The 18,967-nt window shown below is 42.0% G+C and overlaps 1 protein-coding gene across 1 annotated transcript in view; it reads left to right on the forward strand.

Annotated features, from left to right (window-relative positions):
• Positions 1-18,967, forward strand: part of FAM169B (Protein) — a 55,050-nt gene that overhangs the window by 17,155 nt on the left and 18,928 nt on the right. The window contains exons 2-5 of the mRNA XM_059714570.1: positions 2,250-2,383; positions 8,278-8,377; positions 16,166-16,251; positions 18,638-18,812. Coding sequence (XP_059570553.1) covers positions 2,250-2,383; positions 8,278-8,377; positions 16,166-16,251; positions 18,638-18,812 — 495 coding nt within the window. The remainder of the gene's footprint in view (positions 1-2,249; positions 2,384-8,277; positions 8,378-16,165; positions 16,252-18,637; positions 18,813-18,967) is intronic.

Consider the following 18,967-nt stretch of genomic DNA (forward strand, 5'->3'; position numbering starts at 1 on the left):
AAGAGGACAAAACAATGTGTCTTCATTAAGTAGCTTTATCCTAATGGCAGGATGTAGCATTGTGAGTGCTGCACACATCCCTGCCATATATTAGAATAGCTAGAAACTCAATTTATATGTTAGGGTATGTGTGGTAACTTAAATCAGATGTACAGATATTTAAAAAAAAATGGAAAGCAACTCTTCAGGGCTCTCCTCTGTTCAAAAGGAACTAACCAGCACATCTAATCATCCTCCCATCGCTAGATTTCCGACATACTGAATGGCCCCTTTACCTGACATGGGTTGTTATTGTACAGAACCGGTGGGGTAGCACATTATATGGCTGTGGAAAAAAAATCTCCTCTGCTGAGTGCTGGCTAGGACTTTACAATGTGACTGAGCCTGACGGCGTTGCAATGCTCCTTTCTCTCCTGTTTTCTCTGATACAAACCTGTTCTGAGAACCATTTGCACAGCAGCACCTAGAGATTGACTGTTTGGCGCTCCGAGACACAGTACGTAGCACTGCTATCAAGCTTCGGGATGTAAGCTGATTGCCTGCAAAGGCCAGGAATGGAGTATTTAAACCCTTTTTGTCCAGTACTGAATAGTGGTGAATTATAGGTTGCTGGTTTCTCTCCTTTTTTGTTAAGGAAATGGCTATTGATGACTGCCAGAGGCAGGATTCCGGGTTCTGTGGACCTGAGACAACAAATCTTACGTTTGGAAAGCTGCCTTTTCTGCCTATTGCAATTTTGTGGTCCCCAACACTGTACTCTGAGTGCCTAACAATTTTTATATAGTAAATCATCACCACTCCCCTGCAAAATCCACCCTCCCCTTCCATGCTTCCTGACTACCTCTGCAGCTATTTCACTTTATTCTTCTGCCAGGTGGGAGCGAATCCTGGATCAAAAGAACAGAGTTCAGGACTAAGACCTTTAGCCCTTAAATGTGGCACCGTGATGGAGCTGTTCCTTTGTTCCCAGAATGAGATGTACAGTAATTACTGGCGGAGTTAGCGAGGAGCCTTAAATTAAGAAGGTTGTCCTCTCGGGCTAGGAAACTGAGTCTGTCTCCAGAGTGTTCGATGCTCTAGCAATGGACTTGGCTAATTATACTACATTATAATGTCAGGGAGCATTGGAGGAGTGGGCAGTTATTTTCTTTTTTCCAGCAGGCAATCAGAGATCGTGCTATTGTGAGATGTTAGATACCTTTGGTAACAGGTGGCATCTGAGATGATCTGAATATATGCATGTTTTTATTCAGATATATCTAATTCTGATAACACTGCATGTTAGATGGTCTTATTCAGATATATCTAGTATGTGAATCAGATAGTTTGTATACTATCAGCAAATACCTCTCAGGAATATCCTGCAGAAGTGAGTCTCATGCATTAGAATATATGTTGTATACAAAAGTAGTGATTATTACGATCAAGGGAATTTCTCTGTGTAACATTTTAATACTTTTTTCAACAACTATGAAGATAGATATCTAACATTGAACATAATGAATATGAGTCATAGAAATGACTCCATGGAGGGAGAATTCCCTGTAGTGCAGTGATTCTCAACCAGGGTGCCACAGCACCCCTTTTCAAGAGTGCTGCAAATTGCCATGCGAGGTTATCAGTCTTAGTTAGGTGCACAAGTATGATTCACGAGATAAAACCAGATATTTTTAACACCAATCCATAGTCTTAAAACTATTCGGCCTTATTATGTTCTTTCTGAGTTCTTTGTAACAGAAGAATGGCTCTATTATTTTTCTGTAGTGAAAAAGTGAAAACTAAGAGCTGGCACTTTCTAAGAGTGTCTTGAGTCTGACCAGGGGTACGTTGAGTCTAAAAGGTTGTAGTGGAAGAACAGACCACGGACAGATCTGCAAAGGGAGAGGCCTTCCAAGAACACTGGAAGCATCAGGGATTATTTTTTCTTATTTATTTTTGAATAGCATGAACAGCCTGGTCGTGTTTTTAGAAACTTGGGAGAAGAAAGATTCGAGAAGCTTTCAGCTGAGCAGGATGCTTGTCAAGCATATTCAGTCTAAAGGTGGCAAATATGGGTTGCTGCTGTATGACCCAGTTCTGCAAAAATGCTTTTTTTTTCCCTGGAGGGTAAAGAGGTAGAAAGATCCAGTGCTACTAATCATTCTGTTTCAGGCTCTCACAGTCTACTAGCAGATTTTTAAAAATGTATGTATATAACTTTCTTTCAAAACATGATCTTGGTGTTTTTCTTTTGTTTTATTTATCTACAGGACAACTGTACCCTGTAGATATTGCAGGTGGCAAGCCTGAAATTTTCCAGGTAGCAGCTGAGGCCTACTATGCGAAGCTTTTGCAGCAAGGTTCATCGTCTCCCGACTTATTTTCCATTCCGGGTGGAGAGAAGGTAATAGCATTACATTCAAATTAAAAAGTTAGGTGATGGCAAAAAAGTAATTTTAGAGGTGATGAAGGGCACTAGCAATGGTAACCTGTTTGTGACTACAGCTAGGCTAGCGTGGTGAGGTTAAAGAACTTTTTATGTTTCCGATTAAAATAATTTGGCTTTATTCACGTAGGCTGGCCCGAAAGTGAGTTTGGAGGGAGCTTAAAATCGGGTCTGAAATCTGCAGCTCTGCATCATCTTGTGCTGCGTAGGTTGGTTTACAGGAGAAGTCAATTTTCTTTCTACTTTAGAGATTTATTCTTTCTAATGTGAGTAAACCATGATCACACGGATATTTTTGACTGTGAATCTTTTGATGAAAGTTTTGAACAGAAATAGTCGACAGTTTGGATAAAGCACTTAGATGACAAGACTGAAGGGATCAGCCCTGCACTGTCTGAGACATGGTTGGCTAGGGCTTTTTCATTTTGTAACTTCAGTTGCGGGATGAAATGTTAAGTATCTGGGCCCCTTTTTATACAACAAAAGTTCCTGTTGGACCAGCTGTGTTTATATTATTGCAGAGCGTTGAAGCAATACCATAGTTAGTGGAAATCGTTGTTTGCATGGAATACAGCAGCTTCTATGCAGTTTTGGAAAATATTTTGCAGTAATTTCCAGAAAAAATCCAGTTCATGTAGGGTAACTTTTGTACAGTCTGGGAAACGAGAGTGGCTGGCCGTATAATACTCTTTTAATGCCCTCTGGTGGACCTGGATCAGAACTGCCTGTAATTACATAAAAACGACTGAAAATGCAGACTCGCAGAGTTACGGATTTTACTCTGTCCTTAGATCAACCTCTCAGGCCCGGTTGCAGTCTCATATGATATTTAGCTGGGGTGGGCAAGAGAAGCCTGGAGCACAAAGTGGTGCATTGTACAATAGTTAGACACAGTAGGTTAGATTAAGGATGGCATTTTGTTTTTACTTTGGAATTATCTCTGTTTTGTGACTTGTAATCAGACCTCAACTAGGAGTTCAGATTTGTTCTTTGTACTTGATTTGATCTTGTCTGACCTGAACATAAAATGTATAGCCAAGAAAGGGTTAAGCAGTGGGATTATTTCTGCTGTATTTTTCTGCAGGGTAACCTGGAATATAAAAATTGCTATTTTGTAATTAAAATGAACTGCATTAAAAAAAGAACAATGGCCTTCTGAGCTAACAACCACTGTTGTACCTCATTTGGAATTTCATAGATTTCATAGATTTTCATAGACATTAGGGCTGGAAGGGACCTTGCGAGATCGTCGGGTCCAGCCCCCCGCCCAAGGGGCAGGAAGTCAGCGGGGGTCAGATGACCCCAGCAAGGTGAGCATCCAGATGTTTCGTGAATGTATCCAGAGTAGGTGCTTGCACCACTTCTGAGGGGGAGTCTATTCCAGACTCTGGAGACTAGGATGGTAAAGAACTTTTTCCTTATGTTCAGTCTAAAACGGTCTTCCAGCAGTTTGTGATCATTAGACCTTGTCTTCCCTTGGGGTGCCCTGGTGAACAGGCGTTCTCCTAGACCCCGATGCACACCCTGATGTACTTATAGGCTGCCACCAAGTCCCCCCTGAACCTGCACTTCTCCAGGTGAAGAGTCCTGTGCCTCTCAGCCTCTCCCGTAAGGCCTGCTCTCTTGACCTCTAATCATGCGCATGGCTCTCCTCTGGACTCTCCAGAGCTCCTCCATGTCCTTTCTAAATTGTGGAGCCCAGAACTGGATGCAGTACTCAGGCTGTGGCCTCACCAAGGCTGAGTAGATCAGGAGAATGATTTTTTGAGTCTCACTTGAGATGCATCACTAGGTGCAAGCCAGAGTTTTCTTTGCTTTGCCGGCTGTGGCATCGCATTGGTGGCTCATGTTCATCTTGTGGTCAGTCGTGACCCCCATGTCATGACTCCCAAGTCAGTCGTGACCTACAAGTGAATGTAGCATACCTATAAGTATGATGTGGGTTCTTCCCCCCCGAGGTGGAGCACCTCTGTGTTGAATGTCATCAGGTTTTGATCCGCCCGCCTTGTGAGCCTGCCCAGGTCAGCCTGAATCCCCAGCCTATCCTCTAGCATGACCACACTGCCCCATAATTTGGTAACACACACCTGAAAATTTAGAGATGAGGATTGCTGTGATTGACTGTATGCTTGATCACCAGCCTGTCATTTCTGTAGGGATTGGGAGCAGTGGTCTGCCTAGCGAATATTAGATGTTGTTACCCACTTGCTCAGCTCATAAAAGCACCACCCAGCCTGTTATGGATGGTAGTTTTTGCTCCAGGGAAGTATTCAGGGTGGGGATAGCCAGGATTATTGCAGTTCAGGTCTGAAGTTCATTGCCAGAGTTCTGTGCAGGGAAAGCTTGTTCAGCTATGCCTGTCTCAAGCTATTGGTGTCAGCGAGGAAGCACATATGCTTGCAAAACAAAAATAAAAATCATAGTGGCCAGATTTGTAAGAGGCACAGCACTGGACTTTAAATTTTAATGGTGCTCAAAGGTGCCTCTGTGGTGCCTATGATGATGTATTTCTTTTTTAAAAATGAAAAAATGAAAAAAGAAAAAAATTCCATAGATGATACTAAGATTTTCAGGAAGGTCAGATGTGTGGTACATTTAGGTTCATGTTTCTTCAGTAGCTCAGTGAAAGCTTACACATGAGTATATTTGTTTCCAGGGTTCAGGCACTTGTGAGTTAGTGATCATCAGATTCATTTGAAGGTTGTTACCTTGAATAACCCATAGTTTTTGTTACTCCTTCCATCCAACAAGCAGTGTTAGGTATGTCATAGGGCTTAATTAGGGTTCATAGCCAATGGGCAAATGCATGACATTAGAGTGTGACACGTTCATTCACAGAAATGCATACCAACAACCAGGTTTTCAAAAATACGTCTGTTAAATTATACACACAATTTGTTTGTACCTAAACTTACTGGGGTGCAATTGCAGTATGCATATATAAATCCTTATTTGCATATGTAGCTATTGGTACACAACAATTAATATTTATTTACCACAGCACTTGGAAGAAGAATAGTAAAAGCCCAAGACCAAGAGGTCAGAAAAGTCAGGTTTTGTTGTTGGCTTTATCACTGACTCTGATCCCCTAGGTACCATATTTACTCGAGTACAAGATGACCCTGAATATAAGATGATCCCCAGTAATTAGACTCTATACATGGAAAATTGATCATTTATCCCCCTCCTACTGCTACAGCAGGGGCAATGAATCCGGGGGGGGGTGGGGTGGGGGGGAATTGGGTGGCTCCCTTACTCTCTGCTCTTCCAACTTCTTTTCCCTGCAGCCGCTTTTTCCCCTTCCCCCCCCCTCCCACTTACTGTCAGACTTTGCTCTCCCTGAGTACATGAAAGTGGGGGCAAATTTGAAAATGCTGATTTTGAAATAACCATGTCTGTAATAATTTAGTTCATCCAGAATTGACACTGCTGAAACTGCTGCAAGTTTTAGTACAGGTACTCCATAAACACACTTTTAAGGAGCATATATGGGTTTAAAACTCAGTTCATTCGCTGTCACTTCCACTGGAGGATCTGCTGCTGCTGTCGCTGATGCTGTCCTCATCACTGTTTTCTGATCCAGTTGTCTCAATGTCCTCCTCACTGTCGTTGTCTGTTTTGCCATTGGGGGGGTCTTGAAAGATCCTGTGCCAAATGTCCCTTGCCAGGTGGATTTGGCTGCATTCTCATCATCCTCTGCTACTGATTTCTGCTAGTAGGACTGGAGTTTGCTCAAAGCCATTTTACGTAGTCTACCACCTCTAGGTTTTTTGTTTGGCTTGGTTTTTTTAAGGAAAAGTTTTCATGTTCCAAGCTGAATCAGCCAAATCAATTCCAAATCCATGAGTCATTCAAGAACTATAAGTGGTCCTACTACCAGTGAACACCCTCCACCACCACCTGGGGCTTCAGATGTTTCCAAATTATATGGCAACCATCCTACATGCAGGCCCAAGTGCATGGAGGCTTAGGGTTTGGATACTTCTAGTTTCGCTTGCCCACAGCCATATGGCTGCAGGAGCAAGCTAGGGAGAAGTCTCCCATTTTCATAAAGTGGTGTAAAACCAAGATCTTCCCACTGGAAATTAAAGTGGGAGGCTAACTATACATTACTTCCACAGGTACTACCCCGTGCCAGAAAAGTAGCCATCCCCTGCCCCTGGGAAAACTGCCTTAGTAGTCACGGTATTTCCCCTGCCAGGTAAGTCTACCACCACTAGGTCTATGTGCCTGTACCTAAAACAAAAAGCTCATGATTTGCTATGTAGTTCTTTGGGCTGGGCTCCTGCAGAATCAATAGTGATTCAAGCCATGGTGACCTCACAGCTCAGCACTGCTTTGTATGGGTGTGTACTCCAGATACCCCCCACAAAGGAGCCATGTGCCAATTAGCCCCTCTACTCATGATTGGAACCATATGTTCTTGTCACAAGTCCTGGGATCCTCCAAAAATTTATATGCAGATGAGGCTCAGGGCAGCCTGGTCCAGCTCTGCCTCATGGAGGGTGGGGTCACACTAATTATATGCAACAGGCTGTGAGAGGAGGGAACAGAAGGATTCTGGGTGAACTGTCTGGGACCCCATTGGTGATGTTCACTAGACATTTAAGCTTGGTGAAGAAACAGAAATCATTGTAAATGGGAAAGAAAGGCACAGCTCAGCTGTGGGAGTGAAGAAATTGAAATGTATTCAGTGTAGTGGCTCACTATGACTTGAAAAGGAGTTGGCACTGAGGGGAACAGAGTGCAAGGTACAGTACCATATATTTTACTAGATGGGGGTGTGCTGGGGTAGATAACCTGTAGATAATGTGCCAGTGTGGCATGTGAAAGCATTTTACTTGGCATGCAAGCCTCAGAGCAGATGGCAGAGAAGGGGCTTAGGAAGGGGCCACAATAAGGATTGGTCCTCGTCTGCCTCTGGCACGCCAACACCTTATAAATGGAGTTTGCAGGTGTTTTTTGCACTCTGCCCAAAGACGTAGCTGAGCCCTGGGCTACACTAACCTATTCTTGTGGTAGGTCCTCATCATCGGTATATTTGTCCAATGTGGGCCATGTGTTTTGTAGTCATGCTCAGTGTTGGCTTCCTTTAATTAGCTTCATAGTTGGTTTACATTACTGAGCACATGCTGCCTTTGGCAGCAGTTAAATGACAATGTATTTAATAGCTGGGGTGGTGCAGGCACTAAGGCACATGGTTGACAGCCCAGAGGTTTCAGGTTTGGGGTCGTAGCAGAAGCACCCGTGGCATGGCCTGTCAGACTCTAATGAATCTACGAATTCTGCTAAACACCTTGTCACAGGGATATGAAAAAAGAAAGGATAGGAATGTATTTAATGAAATTTCCTTGTATACGAATGTGAGATAAGGGATGAACCTCTTATATTTGAATAAATATGGTAATTTTTTCCTTCTGTATATCATCAATTAATGTCTTGTATAATACTTTCCTACCGTCTGGGGCTGGTGAAGCCTAATGAATGGTTTGCAAAACGCATCATGATCCATGGCTAGAAGAAACTATAATAAGCGCAAAGTTTTGTTGCTAGCTATTTGTTACATGCATTTCCTGTTCCATAACACTGTGTGTGTAAGAGAGAAACCACAAGATAACATCCCAACATGGGTGAGCCACCAGTCATGGTAAGGTAGTATTTTGACCATTTAAATCCTTCTAAATTAACACTTTAACAATAACACTTAAAAACTATGATTGTCTATAAGTGGTGTGCCCATGTACTTCCTAGAAGCCGTGACCAAGATTGTGAACTCTGTGTGCTCACCTCAAAAATGAAGCATTTCTTGCCAGCTGGTCAGTACACCACAGCTACCTGCATTTTTTTTTTAGGTGAAACTTGAAGCTTCCTGTGTGCGGTTTCTTCCGGTGTACCGAGACAACACTTCATGCAAAATTTTGGTGCTAACCAGTCCGCAAGATAAAGAGACAGGTTAGATTTTTGTCACTGTATTTTTGCTTAATTAAATGTTAGAACAGTGGTATTTAACTCTGCTGGATTTTGAATACAAAACAGATTTAGCTTATGCTTCAAGAAATCATTTTAAAAGGCTGTTTGTAGAAGCAGTCTAGTTCGAATGGAGGACAGGGAATTCAGGACTGTCTTCATAGCTCCACCACCAAATAATGGGCCAGCTTTGGTTTAATACTGTTTTTCTGTCTCTACACTTTGATACATCTTGATAGATGATAAATCTGTATTGTTTTTTCTTAGTGGCATCCACTGCCTCAATTCTAGGTTGAATTATCCTATATTTCTGTATTGTCTTGTGAGATGTAGATTTAGGCAAAAACTCAAGCCCTGAATTAAACCCATTTTGTTAGCTGATATCCTGCAATCTACTCCATGCTGGTTTGTGTACTACCTGCTACTAATGCTTATGATGCTAATAGTGCTTATAATGTTTACAGCCATATGATGTCCCTAAAAGGACACTTCATTACAGTCACAAGTGAACAAAGTGGACCACTGCTTGCTGACATTTCTATCTCACAAGACATTGGTTGGGTTAGCATCAGAAACTGTGTTTTGGATAATGATTACATTTTAGGCTTTCTTTCATTTAGTAAGGATCACTGCTCTCTGCATCCCTCCTGGCTTCTTTCAGCTTAGCCCTAACATCCAGTAGGCTGTGTGGTTTGGGCCGTGCCTGGGACTTTACAGCGCTGAAAAGTAGTAACACAAATCATGATGCCACTGTCCAGCCAGGACTGAAGACAGAAATAATGCCAAAATTACAAAATGCTACTGCTTGATTGAGAGAATTTTCTGAGTTGTTGTGTAGCAGCAGGTGGTATAATTTTGGGGACAGCTCCTTGAGAAACTGTATCACAAATGCCATGTCAGTGCATTATTTACTCCTCTAGTTAGGTAAGCTCGTCCCATATGCCTGAGATCCATGAGACTTCAAGTTCTGCCTTGAGGAAGCAAACTGATTGTAATTTTTTAAAAATAATTATGCATAAGGGAGTTAGAAAAAGTTAAACATGGATGCACTGGCTCCCTTCAACCCCTGTGGAGAGAAGAGTGCCAGGTTCATCTCTGGAAATTTCAAAGTTTATTTCTGAAATTATAAACTCTGAATTGTCCTTAGGAAAGATTTACAGCCAGTATTTTATACACAAACACACACATAGATATATATATTATATAAACACACATACATACACACAATAATATACTTGATACATACAATACTTGATATATACAATAATATACTTGATATCTATCTGTCTGTCGATATAGATATATATTTATATATCTATATTATTAAGTTAAGTCAGTCCCGAGGCTGCTGCGACCATTAGGGTACCTTAGATGATGTGCATCATTGGTGACTCTTTGAGCAAAGTGACATGGAGGCGCCCATCTCCTCTCCAGGTATGGATGGCCATTGGCTGACAGGGAGCTCATCTGCCCTTTGACAGGTCTTGTTTCTAGTCCTGCTGGGTATCCACACACCCTCCTCACCCAGGTTAGCCGGTGGGGTACCGGTCTAGTTGCTGACATCCTGACTGGTGACACATATTAAGAGTGCACAGCTCAGTAGTTCATTTGGCCAATTTAGACCCCATCTCAGATACCCAGCTGGAAGCTGGAAGTTTCTTCACATAAGCCAAAAAAGATTAATTTTGCTTGTGGTTGCAGATAACCCTACAGTGTTTTTAAGGCTACCCTGCTAGTTAAGTGCTCCGCATGCTAGATTGACAGCTGTAATTCAGTTGGTAGAGGAAGGGGAGGGAGCAAAACTGCCAGCCAATAGCCTCTTGTAAGGCTGATGCCAGTCATTAGGGTCAATCTTAAAGCTGCTTTCAAGCCCATGTCTACTAACTATCTATATTGTAAACCTCTGAATTCAGTCCCTAGCCCAAACTTGGAAGCTCTGCTAAACTTCTAGATATGACCCACTGCTACTTGCATCTCAGTCCTCTGCTTTCTGCAGTGTGTCTGGATGTATGTGGCCATGCAGGCTTTGAATACAGGTAGTCCACCTGCAGCAGTCCCACAATGCCAACTTTCATCCCTTCTGTACTCCACTTCTTCTCTGTGCTGCTTCTAAGCAGAGATGAGCCTGGAAAGAGAAACAGGTAGTCTGTGGACTGGTTCCACTTTGTGCGGCACAAGAAAACCTGAGACTTCTTAAGAAATAAGGCAAAGCCAATGGATATAGTGTGAAGTACATGGTGCATGTGGCTGAAGAAGGGCACCTTGTGTGGGTCTGGCTATTGAAGTTGGCCTCCAAGTCTGCCCTGCATGCCCATGTAGGGTACATGTAGAGAGTCGATGGTTCCTTTAAAACTGCACCCTTTCCTGATGTTAGTTTACAGAAGTTAACAGAAGGGTGTTAACATTTTACTGGAAGGAATTTCAGCACTGATGCTGTCTAAGCAAAAGAAAATGATATACTGCAGGCCAAATTCTGCCCTTAGTTGCAGTTGCAGATCCTTGTTGATTTGTATTCAAATAGATGAACTAAAAATAGTGTTAAGGCGGTTTGGATTACTTCTTGAATGGAAATACCCAGGTTAATCACCATGTCAAAAAAAGGGATTGCAGAGAATCACTGAGTGCAAATATATGAAAGAAATAACAGTGCATTTAAGATTTTACAAGTTTGCGGCCAACCTATGTAGATGTATATTCAAAATATATTACTTTTGTACTTTATAAAGAATGCACTATTATGCACGTATAAAAGCTCTGTGAAGCCTCCCTATGGATCTTTTTTGTGTGTAATAGCCTGATTACCCTGGAAAACCAGTTTGATAAAGCAATTAAAATTCTGTTTTGTCAGCTTTTGATTTCTCAATGAAGAAAAGACTAAAGCCCCACAAACTCCCTATTGTCTTTTAAAAAAATATAATATTTTAATAAATACAAAGTTTTAGTGTTTAAGTCATTCCTGCATTTAATATTCATATGATCGGTGGTTGCAGAGTTCCCATGAGCCATGCCTCTTCTGCGCACTCTTTCCAGATAGCAGCCTTGGACTGTTGATAACAATCAGATTGACTGGAAACTTCATTTAATGTCTCCCTGAAGTTTCCCGTAGCCTTATAATTATTACAGCACAGTAATGATATGGAATATGGTGCATGGAAAAACTGTTCTACAACTCCACAAGAATCAGCTGTTGATAAGATGTCACTAAAACATGCGTCTTGCTCCCTTCCAAAACCCTGTCTGTGAAAATGGTTTTTCTTTTTTTTTTTTCCTTTTTTTTACTGAATTGTAAATGAATTTCTGACATGGTTAATGGGCGACCTGTACTTTGTGCTCCAGACCCAACTTGTGAGCACCACTTTGGGGAAAAAAGTCCTTCTTACTTTTATACATCTTTGCTGAACTGTGACTCTGTCATTGTGGAATTGGATGCGAGGGCGCACTGCCCCTGCGTCTTACCCATAACAGCCATAATTTTTCCTGGCAGGCTTTGGTTTTGTCTAGACCAGCTACCTCCATCTCTGGGCTGGGCTGTAAAACAAAGTGCCCTGCCTTTGTTTCTGTGTCTCAGTGTCTCTTTTTGCAACGCTTGTTAGGTATCACTGACTCCAGTACTACGTGTATCTCCTTTTGCTAGGCTGCGGGGGCTGTAAGGGGTTTCACATCCTTCTTTGATCCTAGCCTCTGGAAGGGTAAGTCCAGCTGGCCTAGATGTACGCAAGTAGGTAGCTTCATCCTAACCGATAGCCCATGGTCACTTCTTTGAAGTTGTTTTACCCCAGGTACTTTATATTTGCCATTGTGTAGTTCTGTGTGTTTTGTGGGATTGCTTCTTACAGTTTCCTTTGGCTTAACTCTGTGCATTCAGGCAGAATAAATGTCACATACACAAAGTGGAGTACAGATGGCTTTTTATATACTATCTTATTTGATTGATTTCTATAACTTCTTGGTCATTTATTGTAAGCCACCCTGAGCTGCTTTTGGGGAGCGGAGCATATACTTCAAATAAGTAATAATCATAATAAACTCTAAGAATAATAGTCATAACTCCTTTGATTCTACAGTTGTTAAAGCAGGCAGTTTACCAAAGTAAAGTCTTTTTATCTATGCTTAAAGCAATAATTATTCAGATTAACAAAGTAATAATGAGACTGGAGTTGGTTTTCTAGGGGAATAGTGCTAAAGTTTTGGGGGCTTTTGAATCTGAGGTTTTGGTTAGGTCCACAATAAGAAAGAGGGACTAATTCTAAAGCTGAGATTTGGATTTGAACTCCTCTTCTGTGTGGGTTTTGCTCAGAGGTGAACTTCCATCCTTGTCTCTTTCTAAACGAGTTCTGAAGTGTCGGAGATAAATATTTGGTAGCTCTTCTATGCAACATCACCCATTGCCTCGGCTGGGAGCATTTCTTATTTATTCATGCTGGGCTGAGTCTTCTGTTCTGTTAGGATATCTGTATGAACATTTTTATGAGAATGTAAATTGTGTTGCAAGGGCTTACTGAGCATAACAAGGGCGATTAAGATCTTTACAACCCTAAACAAACATGGAGTGTTGTGGTGCTTTCTAAATGCTGAATATAATAATATAATAATTTACTGCAACTGCTAGACGTCATGGAACATTTATCACGGGATACTTGCAACAAATCACTGGGAAAAACTTGAGCAGGAGCAGGAAGACATAATTTGGTTGCAGGAATTATGCCCATCTTAGGTACTTATGTGGCCTCCATCATTGTAGGAATGTATTTATCCTCACTGCATCTCTGTAAGGTAGAAAAGGGTTATTATCTGCATTTTACAGATGGGAAATTTAGGTACAGAAGATATATCACTACCCTCCTAGTGCAGCAACAGGAAGCTTCATTATTACACCAAAGTGATTCCCCTTCTTTGGGTTTCTGAAGGTAGCATGTGCAGAGGGGATGCAGTGTGTCTCGGTTCCCTGTTGCTTGGCACCATACTGGCATGGCATAAGGATACTCAGAGAGACACAGGGTATTTCTGCACTGCCTGGTGCACTGTAGCATAGAGATAACCACACTAATTCAGATGCCAGAAGCAGTCTAAGTACAGTAAAGCAGAACTCCCCATGGGCTGCTTCATCTTGCTCAGGGGAGCTCTGTGCTACCACAGCTCAGGTTCTTCCAAGGTCTCAGCTAACTGGAGTATCTCTACACTTTGTTGCAGTGTGCTAAATGACTTGCCTTCAATCACAGAAGAAGCCTGTGGCAGAGCTGGGAACTGAACCCCAATTGCCAAAGATTCAGGTTAGCATGTTAACTGTTGGACTGTCTTGTCCTCTCCAAAATGAGCATTGAGTGAAGATGAATGGCAGGTACCTAGTAGGCTGAAGTACACTGTGAACCCCAAACTCTGGATATGAGAACAATGACCACAAGAACTGTATACGTGATATTGTAGCAAACAGTTTAAATATATGTCTCCTAAGCAATGTGTGGAGAATAGGCTTTGGATCAGAATCCACACTTCCCAGGAATCCAAAAAACTTAGGCTTTAAGGCCTGATTGTTAAGAGCATGGGGGAAAAGGAAACTCGAAGTTGGATGCTGCTTGAATTTTCCTGCTTCTCTCTGCATTCACAATGCTGATTGTGAATTTGATTCAAAGAACCAAAACAGTGAGGCTTGCTTATGAGCATAGCAGCATTTATCCTGCATGCAGTAGAAAGTGAAAATTAACTATGGGCCTGGGTTGAGAAGGAAATACTTTCCTGTGTCCGGCAGTAGAAGAGATTGCATAGTACAATGGTAGATGGTTTAGGGCCTGATTTAATTCAATATTATTCTGCACTCCTTTGCTGACTAGCCACAGCAGCAGCAAAAACATGCCATGAGAGCCAAGATTTTACCCATTCTCTGCTGCACATTAGTGCCAAGGGTGCATATTCAGCTATTCTTTTGTCCTCTGTTTATTGAATATTGTCAGTCTTGGGGAATTACTAAATGGGGAGAGGACAAGGAGGAAAAATTCTCTCTCATAAAATGTGCTTGCTTTTGAAATTGTTTCTACAAAATTGATTATAAAAAGAGAAGAAGAATATGGAGAAAACGCCTGTGTATAACTGTGAACCAGATGTTGACTTTAAAATAACCTAAAAGAAAGTATATATATTTGCCTAGGATCCAGGAAAATGTTTTTCTTTATGGAAGGCATCTGTATAGACAAGGTAGCTCAAGTAATGTGATGTGACAGTTGCTATGTCAACTGGTGTATTTTTCTCCCTTTTCCTTTAAATTATTGAATAGCACAGTAAATGTTCCGTAAAACTAGCGGCTCAGGACTTGTTTATGCACCTTCCGATTTTCACTAGAGCTTTTTCAAACTTTTCAGACTTTCCATATGTATATTCCATATGTGGTTTGGAGTTTGTGTTGAGCAGAGTTCATGCCAAATCCATTTTAGTGTTCATTATGTGCAATTACAGTTTGAAATGAGTGTTTGGCCCATCATGTCCCCTTTGTTTGACGTAGCTCTCCTTGGAGCTACATGCTTCATGGGTGTGTAATGCAGCAGCGGCTCGTTGTGCTTGGATGTACAGTGGAGGGCTGGAGGGAACAGATTGAATCCATCATAGAAAGCGTCAAACCCCCATGCAAATAAGTGTGCAATATTTAATGAATTGGGTTTGGTGTTATAAACAGGCATCTGTGCTTGTGTGCAATACTTTCTTTTATTGTTAATGCAGTACACAGTGTAACGAGTGTTGGCATGTCCTTTAATAATTTACTTAAAATATAAGTTGACTAAAAGCAATAACACTTGCTCCAAAGCCTACAGGCAGCTAGTAAAAACTGAAGCAAAAACAGGAGCCCACCAGTGCACATTAGAAATATCTCTAGGCGCTGGGGCTAAAACATGTAAATGATAAGAGTTGTAGTAATGCTATTGTACTTGCTTGTCTGCAGATCTGTTCATGGTTGGATGACTTGGAGAGGCAGATAGGTCCTGTAGTTCAGTCCCTTAAAATCTGAGACCCAAGACAAGTTCCTTACTTTTTCAGGGGTACGTCTACACCACCTCTCCAGCATGCCCCAGCAGAGATACCCCAGTTCACATACTCCAGATCTAGAAATCGGACACGGAAGCCCTAGATTAGTGGTTCTCAACATTTTTGGACTTGAGGTACTCCTCCATAACTTTAGTGAATTGAGCGGCACCCTATTTCAAAAATACATTTATAGACAACAGGGTTTACTTCCTTGAAGAAGGGCTGGGCAGTAAGGGTGGGGGATCAGCCAGGCAAGGACAAGCCTGAGTCTGCTGCTTATCTGCTCATCTCCTGATACTTTGCTTATCTCTTCACACCCTGGGGCATCCTTCATCCTTGGGGCACCCCATGCTTTGGGGTCTGGCAGGACCCTGATTGAGAACCACTACTGTAGTTGTTCCTCTTGAGACTTCAGTCTCTGGTGTTTGAGAGTGACTTACTTGATACTTCCCCAGAGTGACTTCACCACTGAATTTCTGGGTTTGGAGTATGTAAAGGGAAATGAATGAGTGGGATATACCGGGACCCTATTGCAAATAAAGCATAGAGTAGGTGCATCTTCACCATCTGAGTAATTCTGGGTTCGGGGGGTAATAACATGGAATTATTCTGGGAACACCGTTACTTTTCATGCTGTATTTTGACTAAACTGAAGTTGGTGCTGGCAACTATGCTGATCTTCCTTTTCCTCTCACCAACCAATTCCTGTTTGGTAATGGTCTTTCCCACAGTCATTCTGAGCTGGTGTGCCCTTTCTTGTAGTTTTGGCAGTTTATCTGAACCAGTCCTGGTGGCCCATAGAAGAGATAGTGAAGACTGCTGATCCAGCTAGAGAAGGGCTGATACCGGTAAGGTCATTATTTAAACAATTGCTTTTGTGATGGAGCGTTCTAGGTATCATGCTTGTACACTGCTGTATTTGGTCTCTCTTGCATTGTGCTGGATAGCAATGATGTGTTTTATACTGTGTGCAGTTTGGGTCCTGGGTCTTCTAATTGCTGTCCACAGATCTTCTGTTGTATTGTGGTGGTTCATTCCCTTCAATGCATAATAATTTTCCCACCCAACTGGTGATTCATCTGTGGGCTTTCCTCTCTCTCCAGTGGTTTCCAGGTTGCCTCGTCTGGCAGGTAAAAGAACAATTTGGGTAACTGAAGTATTACGTTAGTGGTAACCCTTGACTTGACTGACCATCTTTTGGGAAGCTGAGTCTTATTACCCTTTGGCAAGGTGTCTTATCTAGCTATTTACAAAGCCTCGAGCCCTAGATAATATTTTTTTACACAATATTTATTTTATTGTGCTATTTTTATTTAATGGGTTTAGAATTTATATTCTTTCTCTAACTAAATACCCTTGGTTTGATGCAGTAATTTTGTCTTGGAAAAAGAGATGATGCAATACTATTAGCTGTTAATTTAATCTACTTGCAATTGCTAAGAAAGCCGCACACTGCATATAGGATTTGCATTGCCAGGAGGCAAATGAAGTTGCCTTTCCTTATTCCCATTTCCCACCCACCTCTTTGTTTCACAGTTGGGTGCTTCCTGGCTCTTTCCCTCTGCTATACTTTCCCTGATTCACTGACATTTTTAATCATACAGTATTACATCTACCCTGCCCACAGTTGGCCAAATTTAAGAGGCTTTGTTTAGGGAATTAAATAAAGGATTTGGAGGTATAAACCTCTCCCCCAATCCATAGACAGGCCGTTGAGCAGTGCAGGCTCTCAGTCACTTCTCAAGCAGGATGGACTAAAAAGATACTTGACAGACTGGATCACTGTGTCTGCTGGTGGCCCTCCTCACCTAACCTGAACATTAAGGCCGAGAGAGGCTTGGGGGCATTTGTGTCCCAGGTGTATGTTGTTTAGTGTCAGGCAATGATTCTGTCATTGGTTCACTTCTTTTTTCCCTCTTAGTAATTTCATCTGTAAACGCAGATTCAACTACCAGGTCACCCCTCTCTTTGCATCCCTCCACTAACTCTCCCACTCCTGTGGCATCAGACGTTGTCTTCACTCCCAAGCCCCTCCAGTGCTATTCTTTCCTTGCCTAAAATCTTACATGGGATACTGAGTTGCCAACTTTTGCCTCCAGTCTCAATGCCAGTCCCCATTGCCCTGATGTTGAATCTTCAGATGAGTACCTTTTCCTCTGCACCTGCCTTAGGATGAGTTTTTTGAACATATTGCCAAAACTAAGGTATTCTCCTCCATCAAGACCCTCTTTAGGATTCTCCTTTTTCATGAAGCCTACAAAAAAGTTGACAGTGGTTGAGGTGGCAGGTGCACTGAGGTTCCTACCTGACATGCAGATCAGATCAGCATGGCCTCATACCTGTCTTATACTCTCCCATTTGTCTGTACCCATCTGTTTGCTGACAGAAGGAGTAAGGTGGTGTTGGCGTTGTTGCATGTAGATTGTGAGCTCATCAGGACAGGACCTTTTCCCCTGTATTTGTACAATGCTTGTACCATGGGGTCCTGGCCCATGATTCGGGCTCCCTGGGCTTTTTTACTCATGCTCTGGAGGGTGGTGGGGTGCTTTAATTAAAGCACCTCAGCATCTTGTATATCAGCATCCCCATGCTTAAAAATGTCAATAGGGGTGCCTTAACTAAAGCTCATCGAATGAGCTTTAAAGTGCCCTCACTGCCACTTTGAAGCATAGGGATGCTGATACACAGGACGTGGAGGCTGCTGAAGCGCACTAATTAATCGAGTTTGCTCTGACGCACTGTAATTACAACGTGTCATTAGCAGCCTTTCTGCGTGCCTACAGGCACCCCCTGAGACTAGGGTTATATAAGGAATACTAATGAGAAAGACAGAGCAGCACTGAATCCTCTCTCTAGTTTTCTTTTTGGAGCCTGATTAGTCCAGGTTGCCTTGATCCAGTTTCCAGCTCAGGCTCTTTTTCACTGCGATGACAGGCAAATCACTCCATCGCTCTGTGCTTCGGTTGCCCCATCTGTATAGCATACTTTATAAAGGTATTGACTATTTTGGTTATTAGTACTTGTACATCCCCCTGAGCCCTTTGGATGAAGGACTCTGTATTAGGGTAAATTTTGCTTCTCGTGTTCCACCTGAACCAATTTACTCGACATTTTTCTCCAAAGTAAATGGGATCTATTCCATCACACTCTTTGACTTAAAAAAAAAAAATCTTGGAAGGCAAAGTCCTTCCCGTCTTTTTATTTTTCTTGGTCTGCTTTTGTTTATTCTCTAAGGTCCAGACATTTGGAGAAAGGATTGTCCTCTTTGTTCTGAACTACATTATTTTTGGAATGTTAGAAAGGAGTTCAGCTAATGATGCCTTTTTTGTACCTCATTCTGCCACGGAGCATGCCAAGATACTCTGGAGAAATGGAGACGCCGTTGCTTTTTACACATTCAAAATGAAAGGTAAGGTCGTTTTGGAGACGCATTCTCATCAGTTCCTTACTGCCAGAAATGTAATGTTTTTGTTTTTCATTGTTAATAGCCCTAGACCCCGTTTACATTTTTAGATAAAAATCACCGTCAGCCCATTGTGGAGAAAGAATCATGAGATCTAGCCT

This window comes from Alligator mississippiensis, chromosome 11, assembly GCF_030867095.1.
Source record: "Alligator mississippiensis isolate rAllMis1 chromosome 11, rAllMis1, whole genome shotgun sequence".
NCBI classification, from domain to species: Eukaryota; Metazoa; Chordata; order Crocodylia; family Alligatoridae; genus Alligator; species Alligator mississippiensis.